At 41.1% G+C, this 20,682-nt stretch overlaps 1 protein-coding gene across 1 annotated transcript in view; it reads left to right on the top strand.

Moving 5' to 3' along the window:
* Positions 1–19,660, top strand: part of Frzb (frizzled related protein) — a 34,100-nt gene extending 14,440 nt beyond the window's left edge. The window contains exons 3-6 of the mRNA XM_028884456.2: positions 8,169–8,234; positions 13,339–13,543; positions 13,901–13,964; positions 18,140–19,660. Of these exons, the coding sequence (XP_028740289.1) occupies positions 8,169–8,234; positions 13,339–13,543; positions 13,901–13,964; positions 18,140–18,250 (446 nt within the window). The 3' untranslated portion in view covers positions 18,251–19,660. The remainder of the gene's footprint in view (positions 1–8,168; positions 8,235–13,338; positions 13,544–13,900; positions 13,965–18,139) is intronic.
* The last annotated feature ends 1,022 nt before the right edge of the window (positions 19,661–20,682 follow it).

The raw sequence follows: 20,682 nt of genomic DNA, 5'->3' as shown, positions 1-20,682 counted from the left end.
CAAGGGAGTTACTGGTTTCTGATTCTTCAGGAATTGTTTTTATGACGCCCTCCCCCACTCCCTTCTCCCACTTCCCGTTTTATCACTGAGCTCAGACAACTAGGATTCTGATGGCTTTTGTTCTTAACATCCCTGGAACAACAAGACTCTGGAGATTTTCCATAAGGTATCCTTTCGATGACTTTAATGTCAGGGCAAGGGAGGGTGGTTGGCCCTAGGGGCGGACTCTCCAGATGTTTTCCCAGCTCCTTGTTTCTAGAAGGGTAGTGGAACAAACCTTCTGGAATGCACGTTGTCTTTGGCCATTCTCCATCAGAAAGTTGCCAGAACAAGCCTGGCATCCGCCCTGTTGCTGTTTGGATGCTTTGTGATCCTGCAGATGGACCGACATCCTAACTTCTGCTCACTCACCTGCGGCCTTGCTCTGCTGCAGCTAGCTGTTCTTTTTCATGGGCAGGCTTCCCTTTGCCATGTAGTGACGGTGCTGGCTTTATACTCTTAATTTCAAGCATCCCGCACTGTACCTACGTCTGCTCTTCCAGATGATTCATTCTGGAACTGCAGCTGATCTTCCTTACTCCTCTAAGACTGCCTGCCCATCAGCTACCATTTACTCTCTGCCCAGCCTCTGACTTCTTCATTTATGTGAAATTTTTATTGTTGATGGGGAGAAGTGGTTTTCTTGAAACTCTCTTTAATTCCCCTTTTCCTCTTTTTTTGTGGCAAATTCCTAGCAAGATTCAATGGAGTAAGTCACTCAAATGTGTGACTGACACGCTTTCGGAAAGAAACTTTATTGGAGAAGCAGTTTGTGTGACAGTTTTACCTGCACCAGGTTTGTCCTGTCATTTACAACGTCGGTCTCCTTCTTCTTTCTCCGTACATCGCACAGCTGTGCGCCTGATCCTCATGCTTCACAGGGACACAGTCGAGAGAGTCAAAGCTGTTGACTAACAGCTCTCATCCACCCTAACGAATTCATCATCCTGTCAGCGTCAGGACCCTCTGTCCTTATCTCTTGTGGAGTGGATAAGTGTCCTGGCTTTCAAAGCCCCATTCTCCTTGTTTTTTTTTTTTTTTTTTTTTCCAGGGCCCTGTCTTCTCCTTGCCAATTAAATTCAATGGACCCTTTTATTTCTTAACCAACTTCAGCTTGGAGGGTCATTTGACAAAGAGATTGCCCTTCGTCCCCCTTAGAATTTCCTGTTTTTCCAGCTTTTGTGACTCCATGCCCTCCTGCGTTTCCTCCCACGTCTCTGGATGCTCCTCCACAGCCTCCTTTGTGTACTTTTTCTTCTCTGTTTTTTTTTTTTTTTTTTTGTTTTTTTTTTTTTTTTTTTTTTTTTTTTTTTAAATCAAGTTAGCAAGAAGTCGTTCTTGACTGGGTGACCATAACTCACCTTTCCAGATTTATATTTGAAGAGCACTTCCACAGAGGACTCTGAAAGCCGGAGTGGTTTAGACCATCAAGTTATGCATTGCACATACACAATATGCTTCTTTTTCATAACACACACGGAGTTGGCTGTGTGTCATTAGTTTGTACCCTTTGCTCTGGCCATGTTGTCCATCAGCTGTCCCACAGTCCTGGGACAGAGCCTAGAATGTGGCACATGGCAAGTAAATATTAGTACAGCGAATAAATGAGCACACTGCTGACTGGAAGGCTTCAACAAGTGTTCTCTTTTCCTTTCCCACCTGATATTTAGAGAAGCTTGGCTGTCCCAGGGTTATGAAAGAGAGGACACTATCTTTTCTGCAGCAGGAAGACACAGGCGTGGTGTGGAATATATTCACTGATGTCTAAAACTACTTAAGGACAGACTTACGAACACTATTACGAACTGCTATTAGGCAGTTGAAAAGATGTCAAAGTCAGAGTTGAGGGTGTAGATATTCGCATTGTATGAATTTACTTCGTGAATCTTTAAGAATTTGCCATGGCCTGCTCCTCAGTGTCTTAGAGTGGAAGGAAGGGGACAAATGGATCTTGGGTCAGATACAATGATATGCACTTTTGACACAAGTTAAAATGCCCTCTGATTTCATCAGAATGGTCATTCATGAGAGAGCAATGGGAATGTAATACATAGAATTGTACTTTCTCCTTTTCCCTTTACCTTTTGTCCATATGTCCTAAGTATAGACTGGAGATATTTTCTTAGAGAAATACCTACTCCATCTTCCAAAGTCAAAATCTGTCTATGGCCTGTTGACATCCGGTGAAGTTAATTATAGTCTTACAGCTGTGAGTGAGATCTAAATGAGTTCAAACAAAGGTCAGAACTACTTGGAAAGTTGTATCACACTTGAGCTTGGTCTCAGACAAGATTGTATTAAACAGCAAGAACCCAGTCAATAACAAATTTTATAATTGTAATCAGGTCTTTAGAATTGTCTCGATCTTTGAAACCTTTATAAAAAATAATATTCTATGGGTTTCTAATAAATGAGGCTATATCATGATCAAACCTAGGTGTAGAAGGGGGTGTGATCATTGGCCCAGTGGCTTATGCTTATCAGAAGTCTCACTGTAGAGACAGTAGGCTGTAAGTTAGCTCAAATTCTGTGGAGTAACTTGGGGCATCTCAGGGCTGGGAATGCAATCCAAGGCCTTACACATGCTAGCTTTGTCAACTGAGCTATGCCCCTGCAGGTCTGGTTCTGGGGGGTGACGGGCATGTTAGTTCCCTCATTTGTAGAAGGGTGATAAACTCTTCTTTATATTAGCATAATAAACAATATTTCCAGCAGAGTGGCTGAAAGAATTGAGTGAAAAGGTGAGATAACATCAAGAGTAGCCTAAGGCGGAGTTCTAGCCATGACCGCTCATGACATGAGTGCTGCTCTCTGCTCCACAATCCAGGGAATTGTGTTTAATTCTAGACTTTGAAGGGAATCAGAATGGTCCATATTTAAAGACTTTTCTCATCACTCCATTAAAAAAAAATCAGCTCCTTTAATTAAAAGTTCCCCTAAAATAAACCACCAAGGCAGCCTCTAATTCTTTTATAGGATTTTATTCTCAATATATGCTTTTATGCAAATTTGAGTAATATATTTCATTTTGCCATCACAGAACCAAATCTTAAAGTCCTTGTCTCACCAGGAAACTGGGAGGGGAAGAATATTACCAATTACACTAGTAATAATGGTAATTCTATTGGCTCAATTAGAAGTCCAAGCATCAGGAAATCAAACTGTCGGTAGGAAAGAAAAATAAATCTGTGTGTTACAACAGACACACAGATTGCAATAGATGATGCATGCAGTTTCTCTTTCAGGGGCTTTTTATATTTTCCTAGTTCTTAGACTTTGTGGACAGTGTGTGTGTGTGTGTGTGTGTGTGTGTGTGTGTGTGTGAGAGAGAGAGAGAGAGAGAGAGAGAGAGAGAGAGAGAGACTTAGGAGGGAGATAATGCTTTAGGTTTATCAAGGTAAGGTATATTTTTGAATTAAATAATCAGGAGTAAGTGGAAGGAAGTTCTACTTTTGTACTTAGTGGATATAAAATTCTACTTATACTGTTGCTAATATATTGAACTACTAGATAATCAAATTAGGTGGATATTTGCATCTATAGCAAGATCTAAGATATACGGCAAATGGGTCATTTTTTTAACTGATTCTTTGGGAATTTCACATCATGCACCCAATCCCACTCATTGCTCAGTCTCTCTATATCTTCTCTTCACCCTTGTAGTGACCCCCAAAAGGAAAAATAAAAAAGAAATGATAAAAATGAGATAAAAATAAAAAAATTAAAAATACAAATGAGTATGTTAAAACACAAACAACAACAACAAAACAAAACAAACAAACAAATCCACTTGGCTTGTCCATCTTCCCTGCCCCTCCATCGTCTGTCTCTTCATCGATCTCAGTGGCGCTGGGAGCTGCGGTGTGGTGTATCATGCCATCTACTCTTTTGTCCAAACAGCTTTCCTTGCAAATGTTCATTGTGTAATGACTTGTTGGTCAGGTTCAAGGCCTCTGGTTTCTGGCGCCCCATCAATACTGGACCCTCACAGAAACTCCTCGAGGATGAGGATATCTTGCTGTTGCCCCGAGTCATGGAGATCCTGCAGCCGTGGTTCTGCAGGACCAGTCTCTTCACTCTCCAGCAGGTCATAGATGGGGTAGATGTTGGAGAGTGCCAACTCAAAGCCCTGGATGTGTGCCTGGTGGTAGCTGACTGGGCCACTTCGACCACTCCCTTAGGCCAGAGGACCATAACCAGCTCTCCCAAGTGTGGTGAGGAGTGGAGTCAGCTTTCCCGTGTGTGTGTGTGTGTGTGTGTGTGTGTGTGTGTGTGTGTGTGTGTGTGTGTAGGGGGCAGCTCTTCTCTGAGGGGCAGGGCCCACTCTCCTGTGCTGGGGCCATGGGAGTCTGCTATCTCAGGGTCAGAGAGGAGCAGGCTCAGCTCTCAGGTGAGGGGGTGGGGTCAGCTCAGCACGGCCCTTGCACCTCAACACATGGTCCAACACATGGTTCAACACCTGGGTCACATGGGCCTCTGTGGCAACATGGGCAACGGACATCAACACAGACAAAGGGTCATATTTTGACACAGTGTGACAATATTCCCTTGGTGACCAGTAAGAATAATGAGTGCATTGCAGGGGAGCAACCTCTGGTCCCAAGATCATCTCATTAGTTCTTAGGGAATAGTCTATGTAGAGGGGATTGTACATACCACTATGTAAATGCCTTCTTGGAATATTCCTAAATCACTTTATAATACAAATAAAAAGAACCTCTGCCTGGGAAGTTTGATTTAATACATTTGTTTATGCTTCAGGCAAAGTTATATGGGTAACAATATCAAATTAGATTCAATTTAGTGACAGTTGCCTAAACTGTTTTTTGACTAAACTTCTTTTTTTACTTAAAATATAGGCAATTTCTGAAGATTAGAAATGTACAGCTAATTTATCAACATGTGTTATTTTTATGTTATTTTTGCAATGCTGAGGACCAAACCCCAGACCTGTCATAGCTTGATAAGCTCTGTAGCTTTCAGCTAAATTCTTAGTCCTTGAAAACATTGTGTTGACACATATATATATTCCTATGTAGAGAAATAACAATGCTATATCTTTGTGAGGATAGTTTTAAAATTCAAGCTATTGCATTTATTTCTTCAGAAATATTCTCATTTTTAGGAGGCCTTTATAAAAATGTATAAGATTATAACACATTAGTACAAAATCAAATAGCTAACAAGGCAAGACCTGGGTAGCTTTCCATTTTCTTTAAAAGGGAATACAAATATTTTAGAAATAGGAACATTTTTGAAGTAGTTCACTTTATAAAATTATATTGTTTGGGGCTGGAGAGATGGCTCAGTGGTTAAGAGCACTGACTGCTCTTCCAGAGGATCCCGCTTCAATTCCCAGCACCCACATGGCCGCTCACAACTGTCTGTAACTCCAAGATCTGACACCCTCACTCAGACACACATGCAGGCAAAACCGCAATGCACAGTAAGTAAATGAATCTTTTTAAAAAAATTATATTGTTAGCCAGGTGTGGCAGTGCACGCCTTTAATCCCAGCACTTGGGATGCAGAGGCAGGTGGGTCTCTGTGAGTTTTAGATTAGCCAGGGCCACACAGAGAAACTCTGTCTTGAAAAAAACAAAAACAAAAATCATATTGTTGTCAGTGTGTGTGTGTGTGTGTGTGTGTGTGTGTGTGTGTGTGTTCATGCATGCCCGCGTGTGCACATTATATGATGTGTGTCAGCAAGGTCAGAGGACAACCTTTGAGAGTTGGTTCTCTCCTTCCACCTTTTTCTGGGCTCCATCATCAAACTCAGCTCCTTTTGCTCACTGAGCCATCTTGTCATCCCTGGAGTGGTCCTCCTCAACGTGTCCACAGACACTGATGAATATCCATTGTTTGCTGGACTGAGCTCCCACAGAAGTCTGCTGAAATCCCCTTGCGGAACAAAGGAGGAAGATGCTCTGTGAGACATTCCCATTACCACCACGGCAGGAACAATTACTTCTGTGACGGACTGACCCAGGAGAGATGCTTATTTCTAAATATGAACATGAATTTACATGTTCAAAGAAAGAAAAGCTAATTTTGATTAGAATGTACAAGGGACTGGCAAGATGACTTATCAGGCAAAGGCCCCAGCTGCCGAGCATAATGACTTGAATTCCATGCCCTGGGCCCACAGAGTAGAGACAACTGATTCCTACAAGTTTTCCTTTGACTTCCACTCATGCACTGTGGCATGTATATGCTCTCCTGCAACCCCCCCACATATACACACATACCTGCATATTAAATAAGTAAATATGTAATTAAAAATGTTAAGAAAGGGGGCTGGAAGGATGGCCCACCATTGAGAACACTGGCTGCTTTCCTAGAGGACCTGGGTTTGACTCCCCACACCTACATGGCAACTCACAAGCATTTGTAACTTCAGTTCCAGAGGATCCAATGCCTCCACAGACAATGCACATACATGGTGCACAGACAGACAGACACTCAAGCAAAATACCCAGGCACATAAAATAATAAATATAACAGCAAATGGTCAATATGAGAGTCTGCCTTTTATTGCCCCCATACTAACACAAAACACTTTTTAAACAGAACTAAAAAAAAAATTAGCTTCTTTTCTCTGATTTCTGGGCTCTGGGTCACCATATGAGAAGCACCTATTATTTAATTTTCAGTGGAGCTGTCTCAGGGGTACTAACTTGAAGAAACCTTTACACATAATCAAATTTCTTCCAAGAAAATTGTGCGTTATATTCTTTTTATATTGACTTTACTGACTATTCGCCATGCTTACAGTGTGTGTGTGTGTGTGTGTGTGTGTGTGTGTGTGTGTGTGTGTGTGTGTTACTATGGATAGACCTCATGGCCTCATCAATCTGAGCATATATGTTATAACTGAGCTACATCACCAACTCCAGTTTCTCAACTAAGTAATCTTGGTAGTATAGCTTTTCCATAACAGGTTTAAAAATATATTCTCAAAGATGTAAAATTATCTACTGATGAAAAATTTTGAGCTAGTCAGAGATTTTATGACACACATTTCTACTAGGTAAAATAGGATCAGGTCACTACTCACAGGTATCTTTTATGATTTTTTTTTAAAGATTTATTTATTATGTATACGGAAGAGGGTGCCAGATCTCATTACAGATGGTTGTGAGCCACCATGTGGGTGCTGGGAATTGAACTCAGGTCCTCTGGAAGAGCAGTCGGTGCTCTTAACCTCTGAGCCATCTCTCCAGCCCTCTTTTATGATTTTTCTATTAATGATTTTGACCTTTTGAGATCAGAATGTAATTACATCATTTCCTCTTCCCTTTTCTCCCTCCACCCCTCTCATACACTTATATACCCTCTGGCTCTTTCTCAAATTCATGGCCTCTTTTTCTTTAATTGCTGTCATATGTATATATATATATATATATATATATATATATATATATATATGACATATATAACATACATATCACACACATGAACACATATTCCTAAATATAGGAATACAGCCTGCTCAGTCTGTATAATATTACTTATATGCATATTATTTTAATGCTGACTATTAGCAGATATTTTTAATATATGGGATTTATACTTTCAAAAGATGTGTGTTCTCTCCAACAAGCACAGAAATACCATTGCATGTAATGGCAGCTATTTTACCTGTGGAAGGGACTATTGGCTTATTGCAATTTTTGTTTATCTTGAGTGGCTTTCTCATTCAGGACCTCATATGTGGAGGAATGCCATGCAGTCTGTAAAAAGCATGCATACACCAAGAGGTCTTCCACAGGGCCACACTAGCTGTCTACACATATGAGAAGATTGCCTCGTGGTGTGCTGACATTCTACTTCTGAGAAGTAGTACCAAGTCTACCTCTTAGCCTGGGTCTGGGAGTCTGGGCTCCTGGTTAGCTCAAGCAGGATGATGAGCAGTATGGTACCTTAGTATTAGATGGGAGAGACTGGGAACTTGAGAACCCCCTGCCACTGAGTAACAGGCTGTGTAGGCAGAAGGAGCAGCAAGTTGGTTCCAGGAGAAAGTGATCAGATGCATAGTGCATCGACTTCTCCCCACCAAGTTCACAGGGTCTTTCTTAAAGCAAAGACAGTTAACACCAAAGAGTCACTTACCACTACCTGTTTTTCAGAACGCTGCAAATGTAAGCCTGTCAGAGCTACACAGAAGACGTATTTCCGGAACAACTACAACTATGGTAAGGATACCTTCGCGGTCCACTCAGAGACTGCTGTGTTGGGAAACCGGTGTGTATGTTACACGCACACGCTTGCGAGGCCATAAATGGGTAGTTTAAACACAAGGCTTGAAAACAGAGAAGGACACTTGCAAGGGTCGCCCTCTGCTTCAGCTAATTAAAATGTTACCATGGTGGCAACATTCTTGTCAAATGCCTGATGTGTCTACAATTTTTTTAAACCTTAAACCATAGCATTGAGTACCCAGAGATCTGTTTCAAAGTAGAAGTTCTCATCTCTGGGTTGGTACCTGGGTGGCTGTGCTCCACCTGGAGTGAATTGAAGGACACTGGAAAGCAATACTTAATAAATAGTTCTTGATACCCATCTAAGGGGATGCTTTGCTATTTAGCTTGACCAACATAGTATTTAAATAAGCTAAAGGCTAACTGAAGAGGCCCCTTTACAAATGGGCTCAAGGGAAGGATGCTATCTCTATCAGGGACTACTTTACTTTGGGTGCTTCCCATGCTGGTACTGTCCTATTTAATTTTCCCAACTGTTCATGAACACTCTTCTTATCCTGGCTTTATGAGTGACTATTGAGCCAAAGCTGTCCCTTCTTTCATTATGCATAATGTACTATTGGGTACTGTTATCCTTCACGAAACATCACTGTCATGTCAATAAAAATCACTGCTGTGTTTAAAAGAGGCAGTCACTAGAGTTCTTCAGCTGGTAAGATGTAGGTCTGCTCAGTGTTACTGTGTTCCACAGGTTTTTACTGTAATTGCTTTTGAGTCGAGGTTGAATAGCCCTTATCCAAAATACTTGGGACCAGAAGTATTTAGGATTTCAGACTTTTCATTTTGTATTTTGGAATATTTGTGGATATGTAATAATCTTTGTAATGGGACTGAAGTTTAAGCATGAAATTTGTGTTTCATAGACAACATTTCCTGAAGGTAATTATATACATCTTCAAATTTGACTGTGACCTCTCACATGAAGTCAGGTGCGGAATTTTCTATTTGTAGTATTGTGCTGGATTTGGCAATAGGGATGCTCAGCCTGTCAATGGGACTGACCAGGTCATGCCATTCTCTGATGCTGAGTTAATGAGTGAACATGAATTACAGAGATTTCCAAAGTGAACTGTGTTATTAAAATAAGAATTTTGTCTTTGTAGGACTTATTTTAGAGGACATAGGGCATGTAGAGATTTATTTCAACTTCTACACTTTGGGGACCTGAAAGGAGAGAAATGTAAAAGACCACGACAGTAGTATCTTTTAAAGAGCGTAAAAGAAACTCCTGTCGGGTAGGAGAATATGAGTGCAACTTCTTTCCCAAATGTTTGTTCAGTGGAGTCAGTTTTATATCTTTTTCTTATAATTTATTTCTTTTTAAATTGGGACCCTGGACTTCAAAGGCTAGCCTAGAAATTGCTGTATGGCCAAGCTGCCCCTGAACTTACATTCTCAGCCTCTCTAGAGCTTGAGTTATGGGCATGTGCTACCAGGCCCAGCTGACGGCTTATCTTCAGACTGTTAGTCACTCTTGGTTAGTGAGGAATAGACATCCCAGGGAGGGACAGACATCCCAGGGAGGGACAGACTTCCCAGAGCTGAAGGTTTACTTTATGTAAGCATCAAATGCCGGGCCACTTATCTGAAGACCCCTGCGCTTATGCAAACGGATGTGACTGCAGGGAAAAGAGATCTTTGTTTTCAGAAAGCTAGCCTTTTAAGATTGATAAAGGCTGCGTGAACTTTGAAATGTAGTTATTATAAAAATAAAAACATCATTTCGTATTAGGGCCCAGCAGTGTTGATGAAGTGCTTGCTGGACATGAGTGGAACCCTGGATTAGATCATCAGCCCCACATAAAACTGGTTATGTAGTTCAGTGTCATCCTCTGCAGCAAGTTGGAGTCCAGCCTGGGATACATGAGAGTCTTTTTCCAAACAAACAAACACACACACCACCACCACCACCAGCAGCAGCAGCAACAATACACACACCAAAAAACATTAGCAACAAAAAATTTATTCCAAAGAGATAGTCACTTTTATTTATCTTAACGTACTACTTTTAACTTTACCCAGCTTCCTTGTGACTACAATTGTTGTATTTTAGAAATGGCGGGAAGGAGTGACACCATACATCAGGGTCCACGTGGGAGGTTTATTGAGTGGAGGGGAGAGAAGGGGCAGAGAAGGGAGCAGAGACTGGTCGCTGGGGATGAGAGAGAAGAAAGAGAAAGAGACAGGAGGTAGGTAAGGCCTGCCTTCTATAAGGAAACATAATGAATGCACACAGGAGGTGCTCTTAATGGCCAAGGTGACGATATATCCTGTCAGGACCCTTAAGGGCAGGCCTGTACAGATGCCTAAATGCTAGCAACAATAGCTAGTGGTACTCTTATCATTAAAAGTTAAAATACTAATCATTAAAAATCATTAAAAAGACATCTTAGAGAAGATACCTAAATGAGTATTATGATATAAGATTGGCTGTGGGTCACAAGTGATGAAAAGGAGGAGCTTTGTATGGTTGCTTACATCTGTGGTCCATCCCAACACTTGGGAATAAAGCCAAGAGGATCAAGAGTTCAAGGCCAGCCTCAACTGCATTGCAAGTTCAAAGCCAACCTAGGTCTTTCCAATCACAACTGGAGGGGAAAAAAAAAGGAGGGGTTTTTTTTTTTTTTTTTTTCATAGTCAGATACTAACCAGGCCACCCATGATTTAAAGATTTGCTTTTGGGTCGGACTTAGAGATTCTTAAGGGAAAAGAGGCACTCTAATGCTTGGCTAGAAGGTAAACTAATGGACGGGAAATATTTCTTTTTAAATATATTGATTTTCCCTTTATGTATTTGCACATATCTATTGAGAAAACAAAGTACAGGCAGGAACAATAGGCAATTCCTATAAAACTTCTGCCGCATTCTTGACTAATTCAGTAAAAATTTAGCAAAATTGCTTAAATAATAAAGTAGGTGTTGCAGAGAGGTATTTTTTTTGGAGTGGGTACATGTGCTAAAAATTTCTAATGAAAATAGTAGGTTCCCTGTGTAAATAAATCATTAGCTTGAGAACATTTGCACAGCTCACTGATCGCTAATGGCTGGTGGATACTGTGAAGCACATTCATTTAAGTCGGGGCTCACACAAATGTCTGCTAGCTAGCTGGCCTTCAGAACTTATCGTCTGGAAGGAAAACTTTATCTCTTGTCAAAATACAGGGCTAAGAAAACAGAAATAGAAAGGGACTCTGCTTGCCAATTGAGCCAGGCAGGGCCAGCTGGGCAGTAAGACCTTGTGGGGCACAAACTCTCATACTTGCATTGCAGCAAATTCTCTGAAGACTGAACTATTCATGAAGCAAAATAAGACTTGGATTTACAAATTTTAGTAACCGACTCTCTGTCCTGTGCATCACTGTACTGGTAGACCATTAAGTTCCTGTGATAAAGTTCAAACATTGGTGGAGGAATGGATTGCCAGCTGGTTGTATGTTTTTATGGAGGTATTTTATCAATCCTGTGTAGTCCTGAACACCTAGAATACATGGGAGGGTCTGCAAGGAGGAATTGCTGTTGACTTCTTATTAATTGAGATTTTTCACATCTTTCTTAAAAAAAAAATAAAACTTTCCTGTAAAAATGCTTCTGGACCAGAAGTAGAGATCTACACAATGTAGCTCTTCAAAAGGAGAGACCCGGAAAAGACAAGCACTTTCTAGATTCTGAGTGTGGTGATATTGTGTTCCTCAAAATGTTGTGCACCCTAATAAACTTATCTGGGGTCAGAGAACAGAACAGCCACTAGATACAGAGGCTAGAAAATGGTGGCACTCACGCCTTTAATCCTAGCATTCCAGAAGCAGAGATCCATCTGGATCTCTGAGTTCAAGGCCACACTAGAAACAGGCATGGTGACTCACGCCTTTAATCCCAGGAAGTGAGCCTTTAATCCCAGGGAATGATGGCAGAAAGCAGAAAGATATATAAGGCGTGAAGACCAGGAACTAGAAGCATTTGGCTGGTTAAGCTTTTTGGCTTGGAGCAGCAGTTCAGCTGAGATCCATTTGGATGAGGATTCAGGCTTCCAGTCTGAGGAAACAAGACCAGCTGAGAATCCGGTGAGATGAGGTAGCTGTGGCTTATTTTGCTTCTCTGATCTTCCAGCATTCACCCCAATACCTGGCTCCAGGTTTGATTTTATTAACAAGACCTGTAAAGATTCTTGCTACAACATAGACTTTACAGTGGAGGGCAATTTGTCTTTGTGTTGAGAGGTGAAGCCAAGTCCTGTAACATAGAGCAAGTGCTAGTACTCGCATTGTGAGAGACAGACTGATGCAGTTGGCATGATAGACCATTCTCCGTAACGCAGCAGGGACATGGAGGGGCAGAGTAGCTAAGCACAAAGCAGAGGAGGAGATGGGGTCTAACAGACCTCAAGAAGAAAGTTGAGTATACCTAAGGGACATACAAAACATGACACGGCCATGAAGGAGGAAAATGCTGATGTCTGAATGCTGAGCAGAGATGAAGAAAGTAAAAACACAGGAACTCATTTGGGAACACTACCAAGCAGGATGGTGATGTAGCCCTGAAGAGATCCTGCCTTGAGAAAACTGACCAGGTGCAGAATGCTGATGAAGAAACAAAGTATAGAGCTGAGGCTAGCCCTTTACATAGGGTGAAATTAGTGTAAGTTAACTCCTCTTGGCAGCAATTGGTCCTGCACACATGCTTATTTACACATCCAAGGTGAAACTTTAGAAGGAAATTATAACAGATTACTCAATCGACTCTGATGATCTAAACGGGCTTTTGAAAACCAAATGCTTGTACACACACATGCATTTATAAAAACCAATGTATGCATACACAGATACATATACAAATTGGCAGGGGATTGGGACTCTGCATGGAATAGGCAGGTATTGTGTTTAATTTCACTAAAGAAAAAATGTCTGCCTAACTTCTCCTTTCTAACTATCGAGTATGAAATTGAGAAGAACTGACTAGAAAAAATCCTCCTGGCTTTTTTGGGCATGGTGTACCTACTATGTGCCATCATACAAATTAGATCGGTTTTCTTTTCTCCAGTCATCCGGGCCAAAGTTAAAGAGGTAAAGGCCAAGTGCCATGATGTGACTGCTGTTGTGGAGGTGAAAGAGATTGTAAAGTCATCTCTGGTGAACATCCCAAAGGACACCATCAACCTCCACACCACCTCTGGCTGCCTCTGCCCCCCACTCCACGTCAATGAGGAATACCTCATCATGGGCTATGAAGATGAGGAACGCTCCAGGTAAGTTCCCCTAAGAATTCAGGGTAATGTGTTTCCTTCTTAGCCATTACACATCTTGCTGTGATGTGCTTGTCTTCTCTACTTTCTTGGGAACTGTGGCTGACTGTTAATTTTATACATTGGATAGAAAAAGATGGAAGCACAATTTATGGGTATGGATTTTTCTGGAAAGAGGGATCATAGCATCATTTATTTCCAAAAGGAGTCTATGACTCCTAAATAGTTAAGACTCTTTTCAACTCTGGCTTCCCTAATTCTAGAATAAACATATTTAGCTTTTCTTGCCACCGATTCCTTGACTTTTTCAATAATATAATTTGGTTTTTCAAAAGTTGTTATTTGATTTTAAAAATGCAGGTTACTCTTGGTGGAAGGCTCTATAGCTGAGAAGTGGAAGGACCGGCTTGGGAAGAAAGTCAAGGTAAGCTTAGATTTTTTTTTATTAAGAAAATTTTTATTCATTTTACATACCAATCACAGATCCCCCTCTTCCCTCCTCCCGCTCCTCCAGCCTATCTCCCCATTCCCTCCTACAGGAAGGTAAGGTCTCCCATGGATAGTCAGCAGAGCCTGGTACATTCAGTTGAGGCAGGTCCAAGCCCCTTCCCCCACCTCAAGGCAGGTAGTGGGCTCCAAAAAACCAGCTCATGCACCAGCCATGTATCCTGAGCCTATTGCCAGGGGGCTCCTTAAGCAGATCAAGCTATACAACTGTCTTGCTTATGAAAAAAAAGGATTAGATTTTATGTTCAAAGTAGTAAAGCACTGGAACTGGAGACTTAGCTCTGTGGTAGAATGCTTACCTAGCAAGCACACTCCAGGTTTAGTCCCCCACACCAGAAAAAAAAAAATCCTGTCTGCTGATTAAGTCCATAGAAAACCATCTCTTGTATAGATTAATTACTTGCCCTCAACTACATGAGAATATTAAGACCTGATACACATACATATACACATGCATAGACATATACACATATATTGAATATTCTAAGAACTGAAATTGTCTTTAATGAGAATATTAAGACCTGATATACATACATATACACATGCATAGATATATACACAAATATTGAATATTCTAAGAACTGAAATTGTCTTTAATGTCTATTCATTTAAGGAATGAATTCTCTGTACATGTATCAGAGCTCTAACTGCAGTTGCCCTACTTTCCTGTGAGACTGCCTGTAGTTAGCCAATCACAACAGGCTGGCTTCACACTCACTTTTGAACACCAGTCTCCTGGCAGTTTATTATTCTGCCATTGGTAGGGTATCACTTCCATTTTCATGTTCTATAGAAGTCACAGAGGACTGTTCTAATGCCAACATCATACTTCATTTCAGGCAGGAAGAAAGGAGGAGGTAAACACAGCTTTCCAAGAATTCTAGCCACAAGCTTTATCTTAGAACTTTTGATCAGGACTGGTGCTGTGTCGATCTCTAGTTGGGAGAGCAGGGAATAGAGGATTTTCTTGCTTCTAAACAAATTGCTCTTCTCCAAGAAGGGGAAAATCAATGATGACTAGAAAAATACCACAGTTTCTAATGTACAGACAATTTCTATGAACAAGGTGCTGCCACAGTCATCAGTGGAGAAGGGATATGACCAAACTAGGTCTTGAGAACTGTAATGTGGCTTTAATATTTTATATTAAGATCCTAGAATTTATATATCAAAAAATCAAGTAATGAATTACTTAGTAATTCTTTGTTTCTTATTATTGAACTAGCATGTCTTCTTTAAAGAATAGAATGAGTGGGGGAAATGCATAAGAGGCCAAAGAATCTCCTAGGATGGGTGCTGGGGTGGGGATGGGGAATGGGATGTATACCAAACATAATACATCCTGCTCTTTCTGAGAGCTGGAAGACTTGGGAAGCATTTACAGGGTAAGCTAAAAACCCTTAGGCAGTTGATCTTACACATCTGGCACTCAGCACAGCAGACACATGTGAATCAAAGTGACCTACAAACTGTGGAGGGCATGATCTCATAGAAACTACCAAGTCCCTTTTGTCCTGGGTGTTTTTGTCAGAAGTGGGGTGCATTTCAAATGCAGACTGTGAGCGCTCTCTGTTTTCATCTCTCATCAATTAACCTGGGGTTTAATTATTAGTGGAGAAATGGCTCTTCTTCAGAATACTGGGGTCTCTTTTCATCCTTTCAAGTCTGTTTTCTGCTTCCCAGTGCAGAACAAGAATTTGTCCTGAATTCCTGTCCCAGTTGGAAGAGCTTCAGCACCTCTGTGGCATGTGTCTCAAACCTGGCTGGTTATGTTTTCACGGGGATGCATGGCTTGTCCTGTTTTATAGCATGGTGCATTTACTCCCCATTGCTTCCTGCAGGGAACTCACAGTTTTTATGAGATCATTGATGTTCTCAGACTGAATTTAAACACACTAATGGAAAACAATAAAACAGTAACTTAAATCATTTTTTTTTTTTTGAGACAGTGACTTGCTCTATACCCCTAGCTGGACTGATACTTTCAATTTAGCACAGGATGTATTGGTACCTGTGATGTAGCACAGGCTGGACTGGTAGTCGCAATATAGCGCAGGCTGGCCTCGAACTCTCTGTAGTTCTCCTGCATTGGCATTTGTATTATAGTAGTGTATCATTGCACCACGCTCTTTTCTATTGTTTTTCCTTTTTAAAAGATTTTTGATTTTTTATTTCATATGTCTGAGTATTTGTGTGTATGTCTATTCCTGAGTTCCTGGTGCCCAAGAAGGCCAGAAGAGGGTGTGGGATCCCCTGGAAATGGAGTTATAGATGTTTGTGAGCTGTCTCTTGGGTGCTGGGAACCTTTGGTCCTCTGCAAGATCAGCAAGTGTTCTTAACCACTGAGCCATCCCTTCAGACCCAGTGGGCCAATTTCTAATTCATGTTTATGCTATGAGCCAGAAGTTTGGGGTAGGAAAAACTCTTCCAACTAGAATTATTAGGATCCTTATTATAGGTTTCTAGTTAACTCAGGAATGTAAAAAAGACTTTTATGGAGGACATTATTTTTTTGTAATCCAATCAAAGTTGCTCTTTACAGCTGATTTTTCTTTGAGAAGAAGCCCATTTAAAAATATCTCTTACCATCCTCCTAAATACATGATTGTTTGTTGAGTTCCACAACAGCAAGTAGTCCAAATCAAGATATTTGAATTACCTTGGAAAGAGTTAAAGATTCTTTCTTAAATATGAAAGCAATAATATTGTGGAATAAAGTCAGCCAAGACAAAGATCTAACTTAATAGAAAAATAGTAATAACCAACTTACTGTTTGCCATTCACTTTGTACATAGTTCAATCTTCAGAATAATCCTATTATTAATGTTATTAGTCTCCATATAGAAATGATAAAAATGCCATCAATTAAGTTAAAAAGCTTTGCATGCTAAGTAGTGATTTAGAATCAGAATTTGTGCCAACTAGCATTAACTTCTTGCTACTTAAAGTGAGGTCTCTGAATCTGCAGCTCGAGGGTCACTGGAGGGCTCCTGGTGTGGACATCATGGACCCCATTTCAGAGCTGCTAACCAAGAACCTGTTCTCAGCAGGACCCTCTGATGATTTCTATGTTCCCTAAAGTTTGTCAAGTACAGATGTTCTTAGCGCTTCCCATATTTTCAAAATGTAGCCTCCGTTCAACTCCTTATTATAAGTAAATACTACTGACATTGTTCATATGAAATACAAGTAAATGTGACTTTTCTTATTAAAAACAAGGCAGACAGCAACAACCACAAACAAACAAAAATCCTACAACACGTGCATTGTAAAACTCGAGGCAGAGGCAGGATCTTGTGGTTTTGCTGTAATTGGTGAATATTAGAAAATCATTCTAGCAATCTGCATGTTTTTACTATCTGTGTGTACATGTTCGTGTACACGCACACGGTGGCTGGAGGTCACTGTGAGGTGTCTTCCTCAATTGCCCTCTACCTTACTGTTTGACACAAGGTCTTTCCCTGATGCTGATGCTCAACTGATTAAGCTAGACACACTGACCATGAAGCTCCAGGGCCCCACCTATCTCTGCCCACCCACCCCCCACCCGCCTGCCCTCGCTGCTTCCTCAGCACTGAGATGATAGACTTGCACCACTCCACCACTCCACTTGGCTTTTCCCCAGACGTTGGGTACCAAACAGTAGGTTTTTACACTTGTACCATCTCCCCAACCACTTAGTTAGCTTTTAAAATGTTACGTTGCTTTGGTCTTAAGAGGATGAAAAATAGCTCCTCTTTCAAAATTATCAACATAAATCTTCCACTTGAATATAAATTTGGAAAGTACAGAGACTGCTGACATTTGCATCATTTACAGACATGGAAATTTTAGTCCTAACTTTGGGTATGATGGCCTTACTGGATGTCTTGTAGATGAGGTGGTCTCTGTTGTGTTTTTTGAAATCAGAGCGTTGAGGTGATGCAGTATCAGTTTCATCATTATCCTGGGATAGAGATTTTATGCTTTTGGAAAAGCAGTAAACCACTTTAGAGATCAGACTTTGCAATCTCCCTTAGCTGCTAACGTCATAGAAATGATGTTCCGTGTGTGCTGTGTCCACGTGACTGTTTTCTCTTTTACATTTCACAGCGCTGGGATATAAAACTCCGCCATCTTGGACTGGGTAAAACGGATGCTAGTGATGCCACTCAGAGTCAGAAGTCTGGCAGGAACTCTAATCCCCGGCCAGCGCGAAGCTGAGTCCTGAAACGCAAAAGGCCACACCCATGGACTCCCTACTAAGACTTGCATTGCTGGACTAGCAAAGGCAAATTGCACCATTGCACTCACGACCTATTGTTTACTACAGATACTGTGTGTGTGGCAACTGAAGTTACTTCCGCGTCCTCTGCTCCCGCTTCTTAATGGCCTGGGCTAGATCCTCAACTATGTCATGCATTCTATTTTACTAACCACGGGGAAACCGCTCTTTCACAACAGTCGCAATGCATTCACCATGTTGATACGAAGGTCTCTGTACCAGAGTTCCCCAGGTATTAACTTTGTCTTCTGTACCCAGATTGAGGATGCAATATTGGATGTAAACAGAAATTTCTGGCAATATCTCGAAAACTAGATACGGCTGTAAAACAGGCCCTGCTGGTGTACTTCCAGCCTTGTTTCTGTATGCCTTTTGGGCATTTTCCCTCATGCTATGAAAGTCCTAAATGTTTATTAAAGGTAGAATGGCAGTCTGGAATTAAATACGGCACACACAGAGCAATGCAGCACCAGGAAGCATTCATGAGGAAATGCCACACAGTATGAATAATTTTCAAGATTGGCAGGAAGCAAAATAAATAGTGGTAGGGGCCAAGAAGAGAACATTTCGCCCGACTAAGGAGCATGCTGGAAGCAGGAGCCCTTGAGCCATTAACAGCGGTGTTCTCCTGACAATGGATTTGATTTATTCATAAAGATATTAACGGGCATTAGAGAAAGACTTAGAGTGAGACATCACCATAGCTCTGCTTTCTTATAAATAAAACCCACTATGAGATGCCCCCCCACTTCTATTCATAATAAATTTGGCTTGCTGTATTGACCAGAAAAAGAAAGTATTCAAGTAGCATGCATGTGCACCAGGGTGTGATTTTAAAGAGGTATGCAACTCTATAAAGTATTGTAGTTTACAGGACAGTGAAATGTGCAAATTTGTTTTTATTATTATTTTTTTGCTTTGGGCTTGTGACTTTGTTTTCTGGTGTGTGTACGTCTGTATTTGTGAGGAGGGGGGGGGGTCTAAACCATCACACACCCAAGTTGGACTAGATTGTAGGTCTGCTCTTGGCCTAGACGGTTTCATTTGCATTTGTACTGTTTAATGCTCAGTCAAAATATCTAATAAAAGGAAGCATGGTTGTCAGGAGAGGGATTATTCTGACTTTTAAACAACAACAACAAAATGCTTTTATTATTCAAGCTGCAGTGAGACCCCTGTAGACCATGGGAAACTCGAGATGTCGATTCTTCCTTCCTGCAGCAGGGCTCTGTAGAGCATGTGCCAGTCACTTGAAAGCCTTGTTCCCTGCAGTTTACATATGCCATAGTAATAGATCCAGATTTCTAAGCGATGGTGTGCTGAAAATAAAACATGTATGAAGCAAACGATTCTGTGTTTCCTTCTGTAAGAAGAACCATGCGAGGATGAAATTCATTCCTGAGCGGACACTTCCTATGTTGGTAATTAATAACTTATCCGATTTCTTTCTTTTAGAAGCAAAAAAGCATCCTTGCCTTCCAATGAGCCCCAAACACCAAAATTTCCCCCAATTCCAGAAGCAGAGTCCCACGTTTGCCTATAGGTGGACAGCCCAGGCTTGGATCTACCTGTGACTGCTTTCAGGTACCTTGTACTGTGTTCTCTGATGCTGGCGTAGAGGCATCTCTTCCTAGATGCTGTTGTTATCCTTTTAAGATGAATTTCGTGTCACTAAGTAGTGGTGAAGTGCTGTGCTAGGGATGCTGGCCTCCAGCTTCTCCTCAGGGAATCTGTTGTGGCTTTGGGTTCCCAGGCTGAATGCACCCATCCTGCTCTGTTTTTCTCAGGGCTTCCACAGCAACCTTGGGGAAAGGAGAGGACTTGGTTGTAGAAGACTTGAAAGATCTGGCCTCTGTAATCCCTAACATGCCATTAGTGTTTCCAGGGCATAGTTGAAACTATTTTAAGTGACAGAAATTCTACTGTTTATTTATTTACTTTTTTTTTTTTTAAGATTTATTTATTTCTTCATATATACAGCATGTATGACTGCAGGCCAGAAGAGGGCACCAGATCTCATTACAGGCGGTTTTGAGCCACCATGTGGTTGCTGGGAATTGAACTCAGGACCTCTGGAAGAGCAGTCAGTGCTCTTAACCTCTGAGCCATCTCTCCAGCCCTTATTTACTTTCTTTGTGGTCCTGAAGATGGAACCAGGCCCTAGGAAGGCTATATAGGCTTTCTACCACCAAGCTACATCCCCAGCCAGTGAGGAAGTATTTTGATATGAATGAAAACCTGCAGCTGTTTCATTTAGGTGCATTGACTGGAAAACGTAATGGTTTTCAGTGGAGGACTTTCACATATAATAGATTTAATTCATACACAATTGCATTTATAGACAAAAGGAGGCAATCTCTCAGATTAAGCA

This window comes from Peromyscus leucopus, chromosome 4 (assembly GCF_004664715.2).
Source record: "Peromyscus leucopus breed LL Stock chromosome 4, UCI_PerLeu_2.1, whole genome shotgun sequence".
In the NCBI taxonomy this organism is placed as follows: Eukaryota; Metazoa; Chordata; class Mammalia; order Rodentia; family Cricetidae; genus Peromyscus; species Peromyscus leucopus.
The sequence above is the reverse complement of the archived record's forward strand: the minus strand, read 5'-3'. Positions and strand labels throughout refer to the sequence as shown.